The following is a 23,716-nucleotide window of genomic DNA, read 5'->3' on the forward strand; positions in this document are numbered from 1 at the left end:
AACAAATGTCGTCCACCATAAGCTCTATAAGCTGATGACACCTTGATAAACTGGCTCTGTATATGTGATCTTTAAAGCCTGAGCGCCCATTACGGAAATTATAAGTATTTGCATTTATGTTGCAATGTACGGACTAAGCTCAATATGTCGTCTTTAAAGACGTTTTCGTACCAAAAATTTATTGAGGACAAAGATACCTTATACATAGAAATCCTGGCTATAGCTTTTCTACGCTTCTTCGTACCTAAAGAGTGAGTTTAAGCACACGCAGTTCTATAAATTAGATAGATAGAATAAAAACGTATCGATTGCCTCATTATACACACTTTTTTTTTTCGCGAGGGCCGAGTAATCGTTTGAATACCTGCTAATGAAAAAAAATTTATATTATTAGTCATACAACATTAATTTATTATGTTTTCTTGCAATAGCCACCTCGAAACGTATTAGCTTCTAAACCAAAGTTAGTTTTGGCTATTATATGTAATAGTGGATTGGATGGGAGCGTATATTATTAGCTAGGAAGATTGCGGACATAAAGTGGATGTGGACATAACGATTCGTGGACATAAAGATCGTCTGCGAACAATTATAGGATAATTATAAGTGTTTTGATTATATTTTGACAAAATACAGGCCATGCGATTGTGTTGCAGTTCTCTGCAAGCTAAACCAGTTTCTGCTTGGGAGCAAGTCTGTAGAGAAGTCATCTCTAAACAATCTAAAGAAAATGATGCCTATTCCGGCATGATGAAATATTCCGGGCATCGGTGCATGCGAGTCTTTTGGAGAGGGTGCACAAGAAACTCCGATGTCATAATCAGTTGAACCTTTCGGACCAGGTGATTAAGTGATGCAATTATGCAGAGGGTTGTACAGACAGTGCGGTCCGTATCGCATCGATTAAATTATGCAGAAGAAAGTAGAAGAGTTTCGCTAATTGGATATACATGCCAGGTTAAAAGCTAGCACGAGATCTGATCGACCTACCTTCTTTGTTAACTTGATTTCATTCTATGGCGAAATGTATTTGAACAATGTTAAGCAATGACACCTTGCCATAGTAAATCGTTTGAGCATGAACATTTTTCTAAGTAAGTTGATTGCACAGAAAAGTTACTCAAATGTGCTCTGCAATATGGTACAACATATTAGTATACACGGCGATATTTGTCCTTGATTAGTAGAAAGCAATTTCCAGCGGTAGTTTAGTAGGTATCGTGTTTGCCGTTATAACCTTTCGGTTCGAACCCGCGCATAGGCACACGACCACTTCGCGTTGGGAACCGCCAATTATTTTCGCGCTGGAACGCCTAAGGACGAAACAGGATATAAAACTTGCAGCATAGAGGTGGAGTGTAATAAAAATCGAAAAAAAAAAAGGCTTGGCTCGAGCCAAATGTACACTTCAGCTCGTGCTAGGGGAAACTATTTAATGAAGTCGATTAACTCTAAACATCGGTTTGCCCCTTGCATATACGTCTTTTGATAGAATACCGTCTCTCAGTTTATTATCGGTTGTTGAAAATAAGTGGGATCAAAAATAGACTTTAATACTCGAATATTTTTAGTGTTTAAAAATAATATAGGTTTAAGTTATTGATAGATACACTACGAACAATCGGTGTACTTCAATATCTAAGTAAAATGATAACCGACAAAAAACGTGACTCAATAAATAGGTTTATTTTTCAGTTTTGGATTCATCTTTCCTCTCAAACACATCGCCCTGGGACGTTACACAAAAATAAATACGCTTATATTTAAACTTATTATTATTATATATTAATTCCACACGCACCGCACAGTTTTATGCATCTATCTTATTTAGGATGTTACAGCCAGTCAGAATATTCAGTTTATGCCGGACGCAACGAATTGCAACAACAGAGAACGTTGATCCGTATAGCTATTTTCTATATATTGGTACGATTATGACGGTTTTATATGTACACAATGAATGACTATGGGAGTGGCCTCTGACTGCGCATCTGTCATAAACGAAGAGCATTCACAGTAAGCTTCATCTCGGCTCCAAACCACATTGTTATTACCGTAACTTGTTGCGATGAGTTCTGCTAGACAGTTCCTCACTGTCGTTGTGGAATAACCTATTGCTATTATAATTACACAGATGACCCTTAAAAGTAATACTTTAAACATCCATAGCCATCATCAGTCATTCAGCCTACGCCACCCAGAATTGGTTCGTTTTCATTCTTCACTATGCGCGAATTTACCACACCCTATCGTGCCTTTTTTACACATTTTTCTTCTTTTTACCTCCGTATAATAATTTTGACCGTTTTCTCTGGTAACCTGTTATCGTCTCTGTCTGTGTTAGCATTGAATGCAAGGACAGAATCGAGATGCCGTAGAAGTGATAGTCCTGTTAGACAAAACCGTCTCGTAATCTAATCACAATCGCAATGCGACGAAGGACAATAGAGCGGTACGTGATTACAATTGCTTATGCACCACTCGTCCATACCAGGTGTAGACGCAAAAGTTCCTGCTCCGCGACACTGTACCTGCCCGGGTCGTCTTGGTGTGACAAGCCTAGAACAAAAAAAAAAAAAGCTTAACAATAATACCAGGTGCTAGACGAATAGGAGCGAAGGTCCAAATATATTATTTATTTTCCTCATATTACCGACTCGTTTCCTGGCCGCTAGGCTTACGGCAAGCAATAGTACTCATCTACTTTTTTGTATTCAGTGTACTTTAATAGAGCACCCACGGAGGCAAATTTACCTATTACGTCACCTGCCGTTTAAAAAGTTCGAATCCACAAGCACAAAACTATTAAAATATTCTATTTTTGTCGAAAAAAGCCAGTTTCATCACGTGTCATGTCGTATGGAAACGTTCTCCAGAGTTCAGAATTATTTTCCAGGCTAGAGGATTTCGTTGCAGTAATCCCATTTAGCGATATAATGAAAACCTAATAATAGCCATTTAGCATTCAGTGATCGATAATTGCATAGTTCCGTCGAGCAACTTATTGTTCAGTATTTCATTATAAATATAATGTCCTATCAATTGAAGAAAGCTATAAAACCAAGATTTAGAAGTAACCATCTACTATGAAATCACAGTTGTCCGGTAGTTTCGATGTGTTACGTGAGTTTGAGTAAAATGAACAGATTACGCATTGCTAAAGGTTATGAGATAAGCGGTGTCCTTTGCTTTTCGCCCTGCTGATTAATGCCCGATGGCAAACACAAAGCTGTAACTATTCATACTATACAAACTGTTTCGTCGCGCTCATCGTTAACGATTAGGTTTCACTCTGAGATGACTACCGCAATGCTTGTTGATGCTTCAGGAGTGGTCACTGATTTATTAGTACCCATTATTTCTATTGGCGGCCTTGTTGAATATGGCCTTTAGATAAGAGTACACCTTTAAATTTGGTCATATATTTTACACCAATTTTTGCGACGTTTACGTCGGGAAGTTCACTGAAACCATCTAATAAATTCCATATGCAAGCGTAACGTATAGATTTAAACGTTATCGCACCAAAACATGACGAATGAGCATCGCAAAATGTGAAAGTTCAAAGTTTGTATACAAGTGAATCGAAAGAAAATGTCAAAAATGCTTTTTCGCTGCATTCGGGCATAAGTCTATTTCAACACGTGCCGCACTTGCAAAAACTGAAAATCGTAAGAGGTGTTCAGTTTGAAGTCATCAATTGATAGTTCTAGCTTGAAAGAAACTAATTAACGCCGAAATGTATTCGTTATATAGAAGAGTCAGTTTCCTCAATTTCTATTGAGGTTAGCTTCTGTCCCCTTTTTGCGGAGGCACCTCAAATATATGTGGCCATACGACCAGTAGACTCACCCTTGAGTGACTACAGGTGTTGTAAACATAGCGTTCTGCACAACATCCACAGAGACAACTGGGGGCAGCGTTGGCTGCTTCCGAGTGGACGGTGGTACCAGCAGCGGCGTGTCTAAGTCCGGCGATGACGAGGGCTTTTCCCACTGTGGAGGTGATGAGGAGGACTTTTCCCGCTGCGGAGGCGATGACGAGGACTTTTCCCGTTGCGGAGGCGATGACGAGGGCTTTTCCCACTGTGGAGGTGATGAGAAGGACTTTTCCCGCTGCGGAGGCGATGACGAGGATATTTCCCGTTGCGGAGGCGATGACGAGGGCTTTTTCCACTGCGGAGGTGATGACGAGGGCTTTTTCCATTTCGGAGACGATGACAAGGGCTTTTTCCATTTTGGACGTGATGGCTGTGGTATTTTTTCGTCATGTGAAAGTTCTGTGTGTATCTCGTCATGCGGGGATATTTTGGTCGTTGGCTCGCTAGGCGACAAAGTATCTGAAACATCATTAAGAAAATCGTCCATCTCTGGATTCCATTTGCGGTGTGGGGGTCTGCGCTTAGGGAACGGTCTTGGAGAAGTTTTAAGATCTGGAGTAGATGGCCACTCTTCTTGTTCAGGTAGGCGCGGACTGAGAGGAACCAAATACGGTCGGGGACTCGTCGATTGTCTGCTAGGATTACGCACATGTTTTCGGCTCGGATGCACGTATAAAAATGTGTTTGTCGCCCAATTATGGGTCTCAAACGAAGGACGCGGCGAGGTTTTCAGGTCAGGGGTAAAAGGCCAATTTCCGTTCACGGGAAAACGTTGAGACCTTGCCGTAATACTAGGTGTCGCAGGCCACTGGTGATAAAACCAAGTGGTTGTTGATGGCTTGCCATGGGGATAGCCAGGATTAACGGTGCTGGGCCAGGCATTGCCACTATTCCAGTGTTCCCAGGATAGGGTAGGTGGAGTGTATAGGGGTCGATATGTTGAGCGAGACACAGGGTTAGAACGATGTGGGAAGTAATTTCGCGTACGATCAGGAGATTGGAAGTGAGGACGGAATGGCTGAATAGGCCGAACTGTCGGTTGCGGAGGAATCGGAAATGGTACAGGTGTGCTTATGGGGCTTGACGCAGGTACAGTAGTAGGAATGTGAGAAAACTCATCACCGTCAGGTTCAATCTTGATATCGGCACAGCCTCGAAAGGTCTCCTGCAGGCCACAGCCTACAGTATAAGTACCATTAGCGCACATTCCCCAGTTGTTACCTGGAATATAATAGTACCAATCGCATGTTAAAAACCAGACACATAACGGATTGCTTAAATCAATACAACATACAAACACAACAACAAATACGATAAAAATAAACTTAAAATTAAAACGCAATTAATTTTCCTAAGAAATTACTAATTTTTCGATTAAAACTGAGAGGAGTAATTGAAGGCCCAAAAACACGTCTGCTATTAGGTAAGTCAGCCAAAAACACCTGGTGTATTGGCGTTAATCTGGCCAATTTAACAGGAAACACATTCAAAAAGCGCTTTTTCTTTATACATATATATATATATATATATATATATATATATATATATATATATATACATGTAATAATTATTGCAGTAATTTGCAGATGTTGGACCGCAGAAAACAAAGCATATTTAGCTGTTGATCTTTATAGTGACGTCTGCTTTACTATGAATGCTTTCGTATAGCATAACGTTGTTTTTCGCCACATACGGCAAGTTTATATTATTACTATCTACTTTTATATACCGATAAACTACGGCGTACTAGATAATCATGACCTAAAGAAAAGGCATAATAGAATTATTTTTCAAATTACTAACACTGCCAAAAAGTTATGTGTCGCATATCAAGGATCATATCACTGAATTATAAGATCACATATATATTTCGCGTGAAAGATCTGTCTAATTGATTGTTACCTGCTGTGTAGGTCCACTGGAATACGCATTGCGAGCAGGTGATATTTTTAGGGAAGCGCAGCCGAACGTCGAATTCTCCTCTATTGGAATTTTCCACGTAATACCGGTACGGGCTTTCGTTTTGACGACGGCCTTCTCCAACCACCTAAGTTTGATAAAGTATTTAAGTGAAAATAAACATAGAAAGTTATTTTAAGCAAAAAGGATTAACCGCAATAAATGGAGCTGTGTAAACCTCTCAGAAAGTATGAATATGTAGGGGTTCACGCGTTTTTTAGGTTTTCTATCGAAATATATATTATGGTGTGTAATAGACGTTTAATCTACCTATATCGTTCGATGGGTAACATTTCTTGTTCAAGTTCTTGAATGGTAAGACACAAAATGCTTTATTGTCGAATGAGCGCCTTGAAATCAGTGGGACTAAACTGTTCTTCTCATTGAAAATATATTTAGCGCTACTGCCTGAAGTCGTGTGTACCTCTATGGGATGATTTTTCAGACATTCCTCCGTCTCCTTCGCAGGGTTCCCGTTGACCGGACATAGTTTAAACTCGAAATATCCTCGATGGTTGGCTGTCAACTCAACGGTGATGGTTCTCACTTGACCAGCTTGGTACTTGTCAGAAATGATTCCTGTGTAGTATTTTCCTCCCATTTCATTAGGTCTGGGGGTTGGTGAATCGAACGGATCCCCACAAATTCCGCAACGCATTCCATTATTTCGCTGGCGCTGATGTTGAAAATAACGAAAAAATCAATTTTTAAATTTACAGTAGTAATAAACTAACAGCCATGCAATATCTATTCTGTAGCGTGCTTTTTACTAAATATGAAGTCATGCTGCATTCGAAAACACTACGGAAGCTATTAAAAAAAAAAACATAATTTTGCTCAGATATCATGCTTTGTTAACGAATAGTATGAATCTATCACTTCCCAACTCCTGAGATCAACAGATGAAAATTATTCTGCGTTGCGTACCGGTATTCGTAGCTAAATTATCATTATTATCTCAAAAATATGTTCGCTTCCCTCTCGGGTTCACTTCCTGAATCCTTAATAGGTTAATAGTAAACTCTGTGTTACGAGTAAAGACCTTCTTGATTTTCCCATGAGGTACTTCTAAAATTGTTGGTAGGAATTTTTTTGGTATATTAGGTGTTCTGTAGTCCTGATTGCTCAAGGTCATGCTAAAAATCAGACCCTAATAAGCGAAGCCCTTTATTGTAATTATATTGACGCTTATGTGATGCTAATATAACAAATGGGTTTCCGATTGTCCACATACTATTGCCATAATATTAAATGTGCACTAGAAAAACGTTCTACCTCAGAGTAAATACAGATTTTTATCCTCATTTCCTTTATCTTTGTTATATAGATATTTATAAGCAGAATAATATAAATTTAAACCGCCTTTTTGATCTGACGAATAGCTCACATTTTAAATACTCATAGCCTATTTTTGCTTAGTATATGCGGCTGAAAATTTCTCCGGATCTCTGTCAAAACAAACTTAAATTTTGCAAGAAGCCAAAATAATCGACTTACGGTAAAGCCTCCACAAAACAGCTCGTGATCGTTATAGTTTCGTGGGGTCTTAAAGCCAAGTCTCCACATCGAAGAACGCGAGGGTGGGTGGAGGAGGCGGCCATGCCCTGAAACCCACGGCGCGGTTCCTAATAGAGCCAACACGACAGCCACAAAGACCTGACACCAATATCCCATACCTGCAATAATTGCAGAGACTTTAAGAGACTATATCGCTCAAACTAAAAATTTAGTCTAGGCAAATTATATTCCAACCAAATGTTCTATATATAACTATTAGTATGTGAAAAATACCAGTTTGAGGATTATTCTTGAGCATACATTATGTATACAAGCAAGCATTTCTATGTATGTGACAATCGTAGCGAAAATGGCCCTAATGATATCCAAAATTTGCTACGTGCAAGGCGGCTGACAGCGGTAGCAGGGTGACAGTTGTTTGATAACCAAACGAAGGGACGATAATTAACAGAAGAGGGTGAGTCATCTGCTAGAGCGTCATAGGATAATTTAAACAAAATAGAAAAATACCTAGCTCAGGATAATTTAGGCAAAGTAATAAAATGGCTGCAGCTATCTGATCGAAATGCAAAACCAAAGCGATGAACTTATGGTCGGTAACGTAACGGAATCACCCCCCAACAACCCAATGGATTTACTTAAACGAGACCCTAGAAGAATGCATTGGGCAAACGGTAATGCGATTATAAGAATATCTACAATGAAATATCAGCAACAGCACAGGGTTATGACAAGTAAGTTCGAACTTGCCTTATACACAAATAAAAACTGAAAAAAAATGAACAGTTTGGTAGTTAATGAAACTCTAAAAGCAGACTAATGTTATACATCTGTAGGTACGCAGATGTTGTCACTTGGTGTACCCTCAGATGTTCCCAATATTATAAATGAAAAATGCTTGTACAAAAGACAAGTCGTTTCTAATAGCTGAACGTCAAATTTTTTCTGGGGTAAATTGTTCGCGGACCTAGGGCCAGAAGGGCGCAGGACAATAGGCTTAGATCTGCTTCGAGGATACCGACAAACATTTCGAGAAATAAATGAGCAGATGAGAGCAGGATAACCGATTTGGTCAATTCGTGTGCTTTTGTTACCCATTTCCCTTACAGCATTTCAAGCTTTTCGAATCTCCCAACGAGATTTATGACGCCAAAAAGAATATATTGCCCCGTTTGTGTACATGCCAACTTAGGTAATAGAAACTGACCCAATGTATCTTTGATAATAGTTACATTTACCTATTCGATTTAAAAATGCGGTATAGACAGCGGAACATTTTAAGCGAAAGGATTGCTTACCACATGACATTCTGGCCAGAGACCACACACGATGGTACTATCCACTAGGTTCCGTATTAGATATTAATGCAGCCCCCTGATGCGTACGAAACGTTTGGATATTTACTAGACAGCACTGCTGGGTAGAACGTAAAAGCATTGGATACACTATAGTCTACGAAGGCGTTGTAAACATTTGTTCCATTGCGTAATGCTAATCACTCTCTATATACGAGCGCTTTTCTAGTTCTCGTGTCACCCTTAGAGGTGAGGGCATCACCGTCATAGAAAGCAGCGACAATTCAACGTAAACCTCTTGCCAACCGTGGGAGTCAATAAGTCTATTGTTCATATCCTTTTTTCCTAAAGGATATTCCATATGATTCGTAATATGTTAACCTTTCTTATTTTTTTTATAAACTCGAACGTAATTTAAAGAACATTTGGAAGCATTAAGAATATTGGATGTTATTCTGAGTTTATAAGTACATAGTTAAATTAAAAAGAGTATAAAATCCATTAATAAACAGCAATATATCTGTAAAGGACGACCTACTATTCTTGAAGGATCCTGCCTATATGTTGCCCCTTTTTGTTCGGATAAGCATTCGTCTCGAACAGCTAGAACGATCACCTCAATGTGTAATGAGTTCGACGACGTAGGCGATACGTTTGCCAGTCTATGAATCTACTCTTTAGAAGTCTATAAGAAACAGGCCTATAGTATGTTCACACTATTTTACTTGCTCCTTATCCGGTAGCCCTGAGCAGGCTCATTGGCATAGCAAGCATAGTACCGCATTATGGCCTAATTAGATTAAGGCAGGAAAGAAAGCTCGTTTCAGGGAGCGGGTGGGGGAGACTAGTGAACAGCCTTTGATGTCACCATATAGTCTTAAGCAATCACATCGCACAGAACTGCTAGCCATGTTCGGGCCTCACACACAAATACGAGGTAATGCTTGCTCGCGTTAGTGAACATGTTTACTGTAATAGCTTAACCTAAGTTTTCATTACTTGTACTCTTTGTTTCTATTCGCAAAGCTAATTCGTAGTGTTCCGCTTGCGCTCGTAACTATTTAGGTAAACAGCTTCGACTCTACTTCATCTGTTTACTCCCCGTTGGTAAGTATGGGATTATGATGATGAGGGCTTGAATTCGCTTGAAGAGCTCGAGACTCTCTCAAATATAAATTTAACGGTCCAAGGGTACAAGCCGAATTTGTCTGTCACGACTTGTAAGAACCAAACGGAAAGTACTTTCATGATGAATGTCTTGGGTTTAATTTCGAAGAAGTAGGCTATCTCTCAATGCACTTCCTTGCGACAAAAATTTGCTTCGAAGATATAACATCATGGAAAAGGGTCTCAATTATTACCGGCCGTTATTACAGTGAATTATTTAACAGAAGTTAACCGGTTACTGATTCATTAAAAAAAAAAAAACAGAAGGCCGTATACAGTAGGTATTAAATTAAATATTACGTAAGTTTCAGATAGGTTGGTCCTTCTGTCTACCACTAACATTGTACGTGCTGCCTAAACTAGATGCATTACCACGTTCGGAAAAAACCTAGGATCTGTTTCGTAATTCTAGTCTTGCATCCTATTTTATATATGCATCGAACACGTTCAGGCAAAAGTATAACGTTCACCTAACTTAACACCGAGCTGTTGACTTTTATTCAAAAGAATAGATATCAACTTGAATCACTTCTCTTTACGCTATAGCTTTCAATCAAAACATTTGTTTGACGTAATTGCAGCGTACATTGATAGAGAAGTCTGCTTGATTTTACCAAGTGCAAGTGTTTTGTACAAAAATGTCGTATGAAACCTGGTCTAAGCGCTACAGACACTATTCTGCACAGAGATCGTCCTTGACCAAGAATCTTTTGTGCAAAAGCCATAACGTTTCTATATTTTCCGAGCTCTCCACAATAAGCATGAGACAGTATTAAAAAAAAAAAAGAAAAAAAATAATATTAAATGTTTTAGTTAAGCAGAAAGTTCTCGCCCTACTACGAGAGGCTTATGCACTAAGTATAACGCAATGACGCTGAAATTCGTCGTGGTATGCTTGACAGAGGTGTTTAGGATTCGGATAACCTAGACAGCTTGACAATAGGAGAAAAACAGCGGAATTGCTAAAGCTAATTTGATGACAGGTCATAAAACTGTTTGAATTATTTAGTAGATTAGTTGAAAGAGGACTGCCGACGATCTTCAACGAGAAAATTGAAGTAGGACAAAATGGATACCGGCAAACGTGGTAACAGGTAGCGCAGGGCAGGATTATAGGAGTTCAGGCCAAGCAAACCCGAACTCGCTTCAAGTTAGAAGAACGAAGGTCATAAGATCATGTCCAGTGTACATGTTCAAAGTGAAACATATCGAAAAAATTGATGAATAATTAGGTAACTAGCCTACAAACGTTGGACATGCAACAGCTACTTGATCCTAACTTTGTATATATTCCATTCAGAAATCAGGTGAAAATAAAAAAAAGATACACCTACCTTTCAATCTTTATATAAAATCGATTAGTTGAATAGCAAGCTGGTGAGTCTGGTTTGTGTGTATTTAACGCATAAAAGACGTAAGTGCTCTTTAACATTACAGACTGACAAAATCGTACCTAGAGAAATTACGAACGTCAAATTTACGCTTACTCGACTTCGGGGGGTGACGACAAAAGTTCAAACAATTGCGATGTTTACTTAACTTAAAGTACAACGACTTAGATACCGAATTATTTGAATAATGTGAAAACGGTTTGTGTCCAGGGATTTTTCGTAGAACAGGAAAAAGTGAAGTCGGTACTGCTTTATAGACACATTTAAAAAATATACTAGAACGCATTTTGTTGATTTTTTTCGTTTACAAAACAAAGTAGTAATATATTTTTTAACAAACGTTAAACATTGGAGTATTTCTCATTATAATAAGGGCTAGTCTTGATTAATAACGTGATCTGATTCATAAGCACAGGACCATAGATCCTAAAGGAAGTGGAGGTTAGCTAATGCTAGATTGTTGCAGTTTGTGGGATCGACGATAGTCCGTATCCCTAGAAGGGCACACTCTCAATAGTTACGCGCGAACAGCAACGCTTATTGGGCGATCTTCATGGGCGACGTGTCGGCAGTGTTACCCATTTTTCGGTGTAATTCGTTAGTCTGTAGGCTTAACTTGAAACATTTGACCAGAAAGGGCCCGACACATCGGGCAGCCACTCTTGGCAACCGTCAAAACTGCATGACTATGTGTATGTTAACCTTGTACTAATGTTCTATCCTATTAACAAGCCATCTACTTTCTACGGCTGATCAAATGAGATAGCTTCAAGTCCATCTGACGCTTTTAATAGAGGATACCTCATTATGGCGACATAGCGGCAGCAATTAGGGTGCATTATTCACTGTTGAGCGCTGTGACCACGAGGCACTTCCAAGAATTCTTAAGATCGAATCAATTGCATATATAGCGTCCGCCGGAACAGCAACTATCGGACCTCGGTTCGTTATCTCCGGGTTCCGGCCTTGCCTCCTCACGGCTAATTTCCTTTGTTGCTGTTCTGCCCAGGGCTAAAGGCTCGCCCATGACCTTGCTTTCCAATCGCCTTCATTCACCCATTGCCACTACCAGATACTGTTTCATACGCACAGAACTGCCCAGCTTCGTCTATTAACTAGATAGCAAGCCAGCAGAGCATGAACGGTGGTACTGTTCCTTCGCGAATCCGTAGCTGGCGACGGATCTTTGGCTTGGAACCACTATTACCACCAACGCTAGTCTGCCCTAAACGACAGATCCAGCAGCTTTGGCATTGTCTTAAAACCAAGATGTAGTCTATTTTGACTCACTGATGAGTAGCTTTTGTATGCTCGGTGTCGCTATGTCAGCTTCGATGCGTTGAATGTCAAGCGATGAAAGTCGCATCAACGGCATGCCTTCATTGCAGTAGAGGCAAAAGTCTGATTCATTAAAGATTGCGCGGAACGGTCCCATTGCGGCTGGGCGAAGTGTATATCATACGAAGGAGTAATCCGAAGAAACTTTTTTGCCTAAATGACTGCATGCGTGTCGACAGGGCCTGGGCAAACAGGATTAGCGCGGCATGAGATACGTGGAGATATGGACGAGAAACAACGCCGACTTCTTTCAAGTAAAATCTACATGTGAAGAACGTTAATAGTAGTAGTTTGCCTTGGATAAACTTTGCTAGATGGGCATATGGAAAGTTTAGCATACACTTTCCACAAACGCTGGACACTGATTGATACACGCTTGGAAAAGCTGTTTTCTGCTTACGAGTAATGACGACGATAGAAAAAAAAAATTAGAAAATCATACTTCTTCTTTAATCTTTGAGCTTTTATTTGATCAGTTTGATCAAGAATAGCATCGACTTCTATGAGCATAGGCTCTCTGAAGGGCAAAACCCAGTCAATGAACTTTGGTAGTTGGCTGGCCAACTTCCTAGAACTGCAGCCAGCGTGCAGCTTTTGTCAGACACCTATAGGACTTCTTGGTGCATTGTTGGGTATCAAGTGGCGTTTCCATGATGCTCTGGCTGCGATGTGTGTGCCTACTAATTATAAGGACATGTTACCTCTTCTAGGCTAGACTGAACGTGAAAACTCGAGGCAGGAAGTGGAATGTAGCCATGGTGTACATTGCTATATTGGAAAGCTTCTCCCTGACCTGCAACCGTTGAGGTACGATTATAGGCGACCAGTGAGAACACCTACTGGAGGTTTTGCAAACGTTTCAAAAGCGTCATTGGTTCAGCTAAATTGCCTCTCTTTTTATGGGTTTGATAACTTATCGGAGAATGGTACGGCAAGAAACGCAAACCCTTAATCCAAAATTTCGACAGGATATCCAAAGGTTAAATATTTTTGTTAGAACACTTACTGGAGACGTACGCGGAGAACTCTAAACGAATATATACACGTTTGGAGCTCAAAAAGAAAGCCATATTTCATCATATATATATATATATATATATATATATATATATATATGATCTATCATCATTAGTATATAATTCGCCAGACCTGCTCAAGGCGTCAAAATCATCTGTTTAAACTTGACAGCGATCTGAACCAATTGACCTCTATGTTTACAGCTGATTTTTGTTTTGCATGTCCCAAAGGAGTCGCATAAAATGAATACTGAGCAAAAGAGGCAAGTTGAGGACAGAACGGAATTATGAGGGGCCCCTTAGTGATTCGAATTAAATGTATAAACTATTGTGAATAATTGATACCTTATATAATATATTACATAATAGGTCTGAGCTACGTAGCCTATTATAGAAATCTTGTGATTAAGCTTGACCCCTAAGTGCATCCCATTTGAATGTAAGTCTTCGCTTAGTGTAGTATTGTCGTTAACCGTTATCCCTTCATATCTTGCCAATGCATTTACCACTACTAGCTCATATGGCAATCTGATTTGAATACTGAACTAGCAGATCGCTTTGCGTTGAAGATATTTCTATTGTACAGCCTGAGCTTTCAGCGCTGGAACACCGTTGCCTTTTGTACCGTCTTCTTGAAGATCCGCAGCATTCGAAGTTAATAGTAATGAGTAACGTTTAATCCACTGAGCTGGCACTGCCAAAAAAATCGCAAAAGACGCAAAGCAAATCGCGCCTTTGCTTCTGCTGTCTTTGATTTTATTAGTTACGCTCTCTGGGTATAATCTCAAATTAACCTCGACATTATAAGCGTAAGCAACGTCTTCCCTGAATTTCTAATTTTGTTACAAATAATTTTGATTGCATTTTAAAGAAATTTTTATACTAACGCTATTTTTCTTCTTGTGGTATTTTATCTTGTGACGCTTTCTCGTACCACCAGCGTATATTTCATCTACACGATCAGTAGCTATTGTTAAGCTTCCTTATAATGTTCTTATTCTGCTCTTAGCTTCAGCTTATCTCCAAAATGGATTTCACAGGTAACCGTTTACTTAGAAGGCCGCTGCTACTTAGCTGCCAGGAAAAAAACGCTTTACAACACTAAAATAAATTGATTAGGCCTGAATTTAGCCTAGTTTTTATGGCTCAACATCTGTCGTGTTCTGGTCGTTAACACCAGGTGGCGTGAGGTCCATCGACAGGTACGAACCATTCCATTTGGGAAATACTCAAACGTCCCATATGTAAATTCATAAAATTAAAAAAAAAAACAGATGAAATATACATGTCTAGTCTGTTCGTTGTGTTTGTATGTAACTTGTTTCTCATTGGAAACCCTGCATAACCGTTCTACATACTAATATCGTTCGCATATAAATAAAGGTATGCATACCTTTATTACAGTGCTTTATGTTGTTTATTTTATACGTACAAAAAAGGCATATTTAACCTTATGCATAAGGCTAAATATGCCTTTTTTGTACGTATAAAAAATACGTATTCAATTAATTTAATTGATCATGCTTTTTTCCGGATAACTGTTTCCGGATGTGATAACGATCGCGCACACCGTCCATAGCGGCATTTGATCATTATCATCTTATATGGCCACTCGTTTTCGTTCTCGTCATTTTGCCATTGATAACACACACGAAATTCGAATCGTTCGTTAATTTGACAGTCACAGATGATCCGTTACATCTCCCAGAAAAAAAAATTGTCTAAGTTCAGCAGACGCCAAGAGACGGTCAGTGGACTCGTCGATTTTTATCGCGGCTTCGCGCTTTGGTGCTGCCAGTGAGAATACATTATTTCTATCGACCGTTGCTTCCGAAAGCAGCAGAGCTCCGAAACGGATCAGCATCTCGTACGAACGAACAATACCCGTTGCATGACAACCACGATCGGATGATGTAGCATGACGATGTTTGACAGTATTCTGGTTATAGCCAATATCTGTGATGATTTTTGCGTTTTTTTTTCTTATTATTGAGACGTCGCTATGTGCGTCATCATTGCATGCCATTGCTACTCTCATTTCTATAGCTTTAAGTTAGGATTTTACCTCGACAGGTGCCGTCAACAGATAAAACAATATTAGAGAGTAAATTTTCTGCTAAACTTCCCATTGCAGTATAATTTACAAAAACGTACGCTGAAACTATTACCTCTAAATCGAATGTATTGTTGACATTTTCTTTGGATATCAAGTTTTTATTTTGTTAGTCTGATATCTATTGTACAACTAGTTTCATTAGTTCAGCTTGAATACTCTAGGTACAGAGCTGAAGGTTTGATATGAAATATTAGATGTTTCCTCTCTCGCAGTAAATTAATATAGGTATATAGAAGGCTCTCTTAGTCGCAGACGCAGAGACATATTACAGTATCTTTATGAAGTCTCAGTAAACACAGATGAAAATAACTCATTCTTCGACTGTCACTACCGTTAAGAATGACACACTTCACCGAATGCGGCTTCTTTTTCGCTTTCTCCAGAAACGTCTGTAGGTCGGTATGATTCATGTGGTGAAGTAAGAAAACAGGTAAAATATCAGCAGGAGAAAACGTCCAAGGAGATGGAGGGGGGCAGGGGAGACCATCGAACATATAGTACGTGTCTTGCTCCGAGTGCTCAGTCACTCCGCTCATTCCAGTCACTTGTTCGCGTCATCAAGCTGATGCGTGGGTCAGTGCTAACCACTTGTCCGTATTCTTTCTTATCTCTCGCATTGTCGTTACGTCCAAACGATTCGGGTCATTTCAGCTTTGTCCGATAAATCCGCCGACCCGCAGCCACGCTTCAGCTCAACGTTGTTTTCGAATAACTCCAACGCTGTTTGGGTACATCTCGCACCGTCATCAATGATCCCAAAACACGCTATGCCGTATGTGTGGTCATTTCAATCGCGTTGCATTACGGCGTGTTGTCGTCAGCCGCACTGCCGTTATCTAGTTTGGTCAGTTCAAAGTAGCAAACGAGAGAAACATAGACGTACGTTTAAGTGGGAGCAGAAAAGGACACCAAGAGCGCCCGATGGTATTTAGTCCAATAATTTTACGCGCACTTCTGCTAACTGTTCTGCTATTTCTAATTAGTGCCATCGTGTCCAAAAAGAATGATATATATACTGGCCGGCATTGCGTTATGCATATACCCCATATTGGCCGTCCACTGCTTCAGCAGCAGCAGCGACGGCTAAAACAATTGAAACAAGGTCACGAGTTAGACCTGCCTAAACTCGAACTGCAATGTTTTTCTATTTGAAGTGATCGACGCGATCATTTCAGCAGCAACAGGCGCAACCAACAGAGCTGCAACCAACTACGTTGTTTTCTTAAGTAAGTTACGTATCGCACCATGAATTTTTATATAATGATATAGCATACGTTCGATTAGAGCAAATCCTATGTGCTGGTTTCTGTCGTTACACGCAGAGCCGGTTGTAGTCTGTTCAGTGATACCCCATCATTTTAGTAGCCCATGCTACTATACCAATGACCCTATTCGATAACTCGAGCGAAAATTGGCTAAAGGTGAGCGAAAGAAAAAAAAAAACTAGATTATGAAACTTTACTTTTTTTCATCTAAAAATAAAAAACAATAATGCAGTTGTGAGTCATCCGGTGTTCCCGTGATTCCTCAGAGACCTCTAAAATGAGAGGCCAACCATAGTCGTAATGGTATGTTCCAGATTCCCCGAACAATCGATGGATGAAACATATTGCCGTAATCAAGTGAACGCTAAAATCGTTCTCTATATTACGATCTTGAATGACAAAATTGTTTTTACTATGAGAAGAACAAATACGGTCTCCGTGATCCGCGATAAATGCGGTTTATAAAATAGGTTACAACTTGGACAGTTGAACGGAAGCGTATGCTACGATAGCCAAGCGAGTACTCCACAAAACAAGAAGCGTCAGATAGCTATCTGCGGAGAGCAGGAGTTTGATCATTGGATACAAGCTGATTTACTCATAACGTCGTGAAAGATTTCATTTTTACGGACATAATAATGACAACGCCGGCTTGTTCCGATTTAGATAATTTTCTTCCCCAGATAAAAAAAAAAGACTAGTGAAGGAGCTCTTAATCGAATTAATGGCGTCCACAAAAGCGGCCAAACCTACCGCCGCTAACGATAACGATACTGATAACTCAAAAAAAATTCGGCGAAGTAAACTTCCTAGAGAATATGATGTTTTTGTAAATATTAAGCTGCTAGGAACAGAAACTGTGCGTGGAGCATACGTATAGATGGTAATCCCTTCATGACCAACCCAGACTATTCGATTAGATATATTGATGAAAAAATCTCAACAAATTATGTATTTTTTAGACAAAGTCTTCCGTGTGGAAAATTCGTGTCTTCCGCGTAATTCTGTATACTGCACTGATATATAAAAAATTATACCAGACTATTTTCAAACAATAGGTTTGTGACAACATCACGATCTATCAATTAAAGATTTTTTATTAAATAAAGGCTTAGTTCTATGGTTGAGACCAATTAATATATCAAAATAATAAAATTAACGTTCTGACCACATATATGCAGGACTACTACGCAAACTAAGTACGGGCGGAAGCGAAGAACCAACGTATAATCTCAAAATTAGACGTTGAATGAAGCAATTTTTCTGACTAAATACCTTGGTTTTTGCTTGCACAAATAATCCTCACACGAGTCTTACCGACCGTCTGTTTGTGACCGTTATATCGCGAAGAGTGTTGACACGGATATCAAAGACCAAGAGTCACAAGAATGGCAGCTCTAACAACAATATAAATATAGAAGAATAGCGGTCCATTTCTTACTAATTTCTGTGCGGCGAGAAGACGTCTTTCTGTATGTTCTCATGAGTTCTTAATGCTGAATATATAAGCAGTCTTCGAAGACGCGTATTTTAGTCCTGACCGCATGGTCGCTTTTATTAGCGTCTAAGATCTGGCCTTATCTACTATAATCTGTTTTTCTTTGCATTATTATTATTATTTAGATGGTAAAAGAAACAGATGTGGAATACAGCTTTTACGAATAGAAAATCGGTTACTACTTGCCTAGTTATCAAAACACAGTCAAAACGCGCATGATCTCTCAGTAAAGATGGCCGATGGCACCCGAACTACACGTTTTCCAAATCTCAACCAAATTAAGTCAATAATAATAATAATAATATAGTGTTTAATCGAGATGTAGAGCAAGTATTTTTTTACGATTTGCCATTAACCCAGAAACCCATGCTTGTGCTAGTCTACACCATATCCCACATAGGTGCTCCAAAATTTACTCCATGCTAAACTCATACAAGTAACATGTTATGCGCCATTAGTATCAACACAAATCTTAAAATGTTACGCAGTACTCTATGCACATATTTTGATGCACAGAAAAAGCAGTATCCACAATTTTTCTAGCGTGTATCAATGACTATTGACGGTCCGCTCTCAGCTTCGAAATAGCCTATATATCCGTACGCTGGTCAACAAGTTCATAACACAACTATAATCAGCTGTGTTTTTGAAGCATTACTTTAAACCATTGGCCCGTGTTGTGTTATTCACGTCTGACCATCTTTTTCTATCTCATTCCATCGTCGGCCATCTGAAAGAGCTCATTTGCGCACCACGGCTTGCCGTTCGGACCGGTTCGTTTCTAGCGAAAACAGCTGGCCCGATCGCCCCCCAGCCGTCGCGTCCTTTTCGCCAGCTTCGATGGTATCGAGGTCAAGCCTTGCTTTAATACTACCAGCACATCAGTACCAACCAGTCCGACGCGATACGTGCATCACAATAGCGTTTGTGGCATACTAAAATGCGCAGGTTACCACGTGCTTGCCGCAGTAGAAATGGCTGTTATCGCGACAAATTTACTCCCAGCGACTGGACTGGGGATGGAATAGCGTCAATGGATAAATATGTATGTCTATTTTATTACTACTAACAAACATACTTTTACTATTCGAGCTGGCAAGTTATCCATCAATTACTCGAGTAATGATTGTAGAGTTGAGATTGATGGCGGCTTGCTTGTCAGGTGTTTTCTCATGGTGGTAGTTAAGGAAATGGACTGCAGACAATAGTACTCTTCACGGAATGGAAACCTTGAACCTGGAAACCGACTTATGGTAGAACGAAACCATTAACAACGCCTATATAACGACCTCAAACTTGTTTGGCGTATAGCTCTTTTGGATACGGTAAGCTTCTAAATAGTAACATGTCGAACGAACTACAATTGTAACCTCTAACAGAGTAGAACTGTATTGAAATGGAAGCTTCCCGACTCTAAATGCAAGCTTCAGTTTTCAGAACAAAATATGCCAACGTACTCTAGCTTTTTTTTTGTCTTAGAATTAACACTACGCTTCAGTATTATCATTTGCTTCTATTTTAATTAATCATTGGTAAAGCTAGGCCATGGAGGTGATCGGAACAAAAATAGGTCATAATTAGATCATGATAAAAGCGGTAAATTATTCAGATTTAGAAGTAATCAGAAAGCTTCCGTCGAACCCTCGACAAGAAGCCTGCGGGGGAATTTTTTGTCGGTGCACTTTCTGTAGGTCACAGCCGGTGGCGGAACATTAGCGCTAAAGGCCTAGTTTGTAATTATTAATAAAACACGCTGCCAATAAGGACCCGGTTTTGCTGTCTTCAATCAACTATTGGCATCTATGCGCCATATAACAGTTATAGCTCTTTAAATATATACACGCAGTAGTTTGTTGTCGTTATTTGATTATCCTTATTATCTTCACTTTCCTAACATATTAATACAATCCCTTGCTCCATTCTAACTTAGTTTGAAGTACTTAAACTTTAAAGGCTTTATGGTTAACGTATTTAGCACACAACGGACTTTCCAAATACCCAAAACATTTTCCCGGTTTCAAAATCGGTTCCAAATCTGATCTTCCACATGAATTAACATATCAATGAAAACAAGTATACTATTGTTATTATAATCGTTCTTTTTTTTGATTCAGTCAAATCAATTTAACGCATAATCGACACAGATGTTATCTATATATTATTAGATCTTCTTCGAATGCTTTCCGACAGAAAGCACATTCTATAACCCGAAATCTGTGTTTTCCGGGTTAGTGGAGATCCAGCGCATATGACGCATGTGGAGAATGGTATAGAACATAAGTGTTTATCGTATGAATGCACAGATCCGTACGTAAGTAACAACTAGTGCATGCCAACGATCAGACGGCACAGATTACTGACGTTGGCCAGATCTTGCCTTCTGATCCGAATGCATGGACCCACTTCCGTGCCGTAGTCTACGGTCGACCGTTACTTCCTACGTCGAGCGTAACGGTACTGCCAACATTACATGTGAACCGGATGTTTGGGTGAGCGATGAAAATGAGAGTCCTGGTAACCGGCGGAGAATTATGTAACCCGTGTATAATGCATGTCAAATCGATCACAGTCAGTTTTTATTAAGTAGCTAAAAATTATTCAAGGAAGTTTAGTGAAAAGTTAGCACTAATTGATGAAGTAGCTGTATGAAATTACATGTGATCAACTAATAGTACTTTCTCCAAGGAAAAGATCGAAAAATTTCAGGAGCAACTTGGCAACACTCGTTTATGTGTTTAGCAATATAGTTTAACTACCATCGATAGTTTTCCAATTTGTATAAAAGCCTAATTGGCCCTACCTTGAATTAAGACGAACTTCGCCTCAGACGAAAACTATTGCTCTGTGAAAGGTCAAGATCGTTGCGCAGATGCTTGCTCCCATGCTACGTCATAACCGGCAAAGTAAGATGGTCCCGTCAGAAAAAGTTAACTCCTGCTCTTTGTATGATCGTCCTGGTTAACGGGTGCGTAGATTGTATAGGATATAAGAGAAAAGAAAGAACAAGTATCAAGCCGGTTTTTTTTCATATGGTTATCACCAACAGTTATTGCGAGAGTGGCTATGTATGCAGTTTTGTGGAATATTAAGAAAAGATTCCGTCTCGTTCGTTCCTACATGCTCATTGCCACCAGCGAGCGTGCCCCAGGGGGGCAATGGCCGTACAGGTGAGCCAGTGATGGCTGTGTCACAGTCATCGTTGACGCACCTATTCATCAGTTAACGTGATGCATTGTTTCTTGTTTTAGGTCATTAAAGGAAGGCAGTGACTACTCAAAGGGTGCCTATGCTATTGCTTAAATGCAATTGGTGCGCAGGGAAGCAAGTCTAGCGGAATGTGTCCTAAAACAAGCAGCCTATTCCTATGAGTATACAACTATATATGCTAGTACGTCTAACATAGAAGCTCTGTCCGTTTTCCCAAGCTACTTGCAGAAATTCAATTACAAAATGTCGTTTCGCTAACCTGTAGTGAATTGGTGGAAATCATTCGCCCTAGAACGTACGCGATTTTTGATGACCCATAATTTAACGAAACGCCATAATCGACCGGAGGATTTTAGATATACATATATATATATATATATAACTTTTTAAGACATGCGCAATTATCGTTAAATACAGGTTGAACACATGTATCGTTGATAGATCGTATCATACAGAAGATTACTAAACGAACAGCTTACCAATTAAAGCTTACACGGAAACCTTCTCTGCGATGGAAAAAACTTTTAGAATAGAATTTATTAGATCAGTGGATATGAGAGGTGAGTAAAGAAGCATTGAATTTAGTACTGAGTGGCGTTTTTGCCCACATATATTCTCATATAAATAGTAAATAAAATTTAATCAAGCTTGATCACACACTATGCGCCCTATTTTTTTCGCTTTACGGGATCGTTTCATAAATGTTAAACCACTAAATTCTTGCTATTTGCCAAGCGCCCATGCGTTTTTCTGGCTATACCAGAAATTTTGTAAGCCTATTCATTCTGATTGTGGTACGTAACGCCTAAACGATACTGCTCGGTGTGAGTCTACGCTCTTTGAAATCACTTAGAACCATGGCTTTTCGAATAAAAAATGTAATCAGTTTAATAAGTAGAATATTTGTATTTGGTATGACGCGGTTCTGACCTTTAACAAGGTGTTATTTAGGAAAAGCACTAACATAGACATCGTATTTATTCCCTTAATTCCAAAACATATGCACAAATAATAGTTACAGGCTTTAGCTATATGGTCGTTCTTCCTAGGTGATCCTAACTCCGTCTCGGCAAAAAAATTAAATGCGATTTCCTATAAAATTACATTGCCTCTATCAGGTTTCACCTTATGTGCTGAATGTCACGGCCGGGCTTGAACATATGACCCTCAACTTCCTTAGCTAGCAACAAAAGGGTAACCTCCTAAGCCACCCTGATGCCATTCTAAAATTTCTTATAAACTCCAAAGCCAATAAATACCGATACCAATTACCTAACGGCCTAGTAAGCTGGATCCTTGTCGGGTACAAGACTGGGGTACTCACCACTGCCTTAAGAGCTACAGAAGTCCAATGATTGTTCCTCTTGTCCTTCGTAGAACGACCGTAATCTTCCCTCAGTTGCAAGGAACACGAAAAGACACAAACTGTTTGATTCGAGTCCCTAGTTTTTTGTGCATGTGCCCACGCGCACAAAACTTTAATGATAAAATCGTGTAATCGGTATTGGTCAATCACTTTCGTCACTTTCGCAGAATGTTACATTCGTATTTACGCACGTTACGTTAGCAAAGTTACACAAGGCAACGAAGGTCCTTAAGTCAGTTCATATATCGATTTATAAATTGGGATTTACACTTCTTAATAATAGTAGTATTTAAGCATCTTGCACGGACTCCTGTCTTAAGTTTCATTGTAATAGCATCTGGACTATTAAAATTGCGTCGATTTTTAGTCACACATAAGTGTGATCCGTTAAGCTTTCGTATAGCAAAATCTGTGCGTATTACGTCTATTTCATATTATTACTCATACTGCTGCGTCTGTTGAGAGCGGCAGCGAACTGCAGTGGCAGGCGATCGCATCTATCGCGCGGAGTCACTGTCACAGGCGGACTTTTCTTCCGGCGTGGCCCTTCCGCTCGACTGATGAGCGTCCACTACGATATAGGCTTGACGATCTATACCGCCATCTGCCGCTGGCAGCACATTATAATAGTCCTCAGATAGACGACGAATAGAGGAACGTGATGCAGTCTTCTACACGCGGTTCGGTGTTTGGATCTTCT

The 23,716-nt window shown here is 39.6% G+C and overlaps 1 protein-coding gene across 2 annotated transcripts; it reads right to left on the bottom strand.

The window, feature by feature from the left end:
* Positions 1–1,663: 1,663 nt before the first annotated feature.
* LOC111242794 (uncharacterized) lies at positions 1,664–22,993 on the bottom strand. Of its 2 annotated transcripts, none has more exons than XM_022787608.2 (6): positions 22,975–22,993; positions 7,337–7,515; positions 6,264–6,515; positions 5,783–5,927; positions 3,853–5,101; positions 1,664–2,559 (listed from the first exon to the last, which is right to left on the bottom strand). In XM_022787608.2, the coding sequence occupies exons 2-6, from the start codon at positions 7,511–7,513 to the stop codon at positions 2,415–2,417; spliced, it is 1,968 nt and encodes a 655-aa protein (XP_022643343.1). In that variant the 5' UTR covers positions 7,514–7,515; positions 22,975–22,993; the 3' UTR covers positions 1,664–2,414. The 2 variants fall into 2 exon arrangements, with proteins under 2 accessions (XP_022643343.1, XP_022643342.1); XM_022787607.2 differs by lacking the exon at positions 22,975–22,993 and adding an exon at positions 8,656–8,850.
* Positions 22,994–23,716: the final 723 nt, after the last annotated feature.

Source organism: Varroa destructor, unplaced genomic scaffold (genome assembly GCF_002443255.2).
Source record: "Varroa destructor unplaced genomic scaffold, Vdes_3.0 BEIS01000001.1, whole genome shotgun sequence".
In the NCBI taxonomy this organism is placed as follows: Eukaryota; Metazoa; Arthropoda; class Arachnida; order Mesostigmata; family Varroidae; genus Varroa; species Varroa destructor.

Bases quoted from the DNA above. Each gene is read 5' to 3' on its own strand.
- LOC111242794 (XM_022787607.2), bottom strand. The intron at 5,928-6,263 runs GTACACACGACT...TATCAAACTTAG, and splicing joins TGAAAAATCATCCCATAGAG to GTGGTTGGAGAAGGCCGTCG. The intron at 5,102-5,782 runs GTAACAATCAAT...ATTATATTCCAG, and splicing joins CCAGTGGACCTACACAGCAG to GTAACAACTGGGGAATGTGC.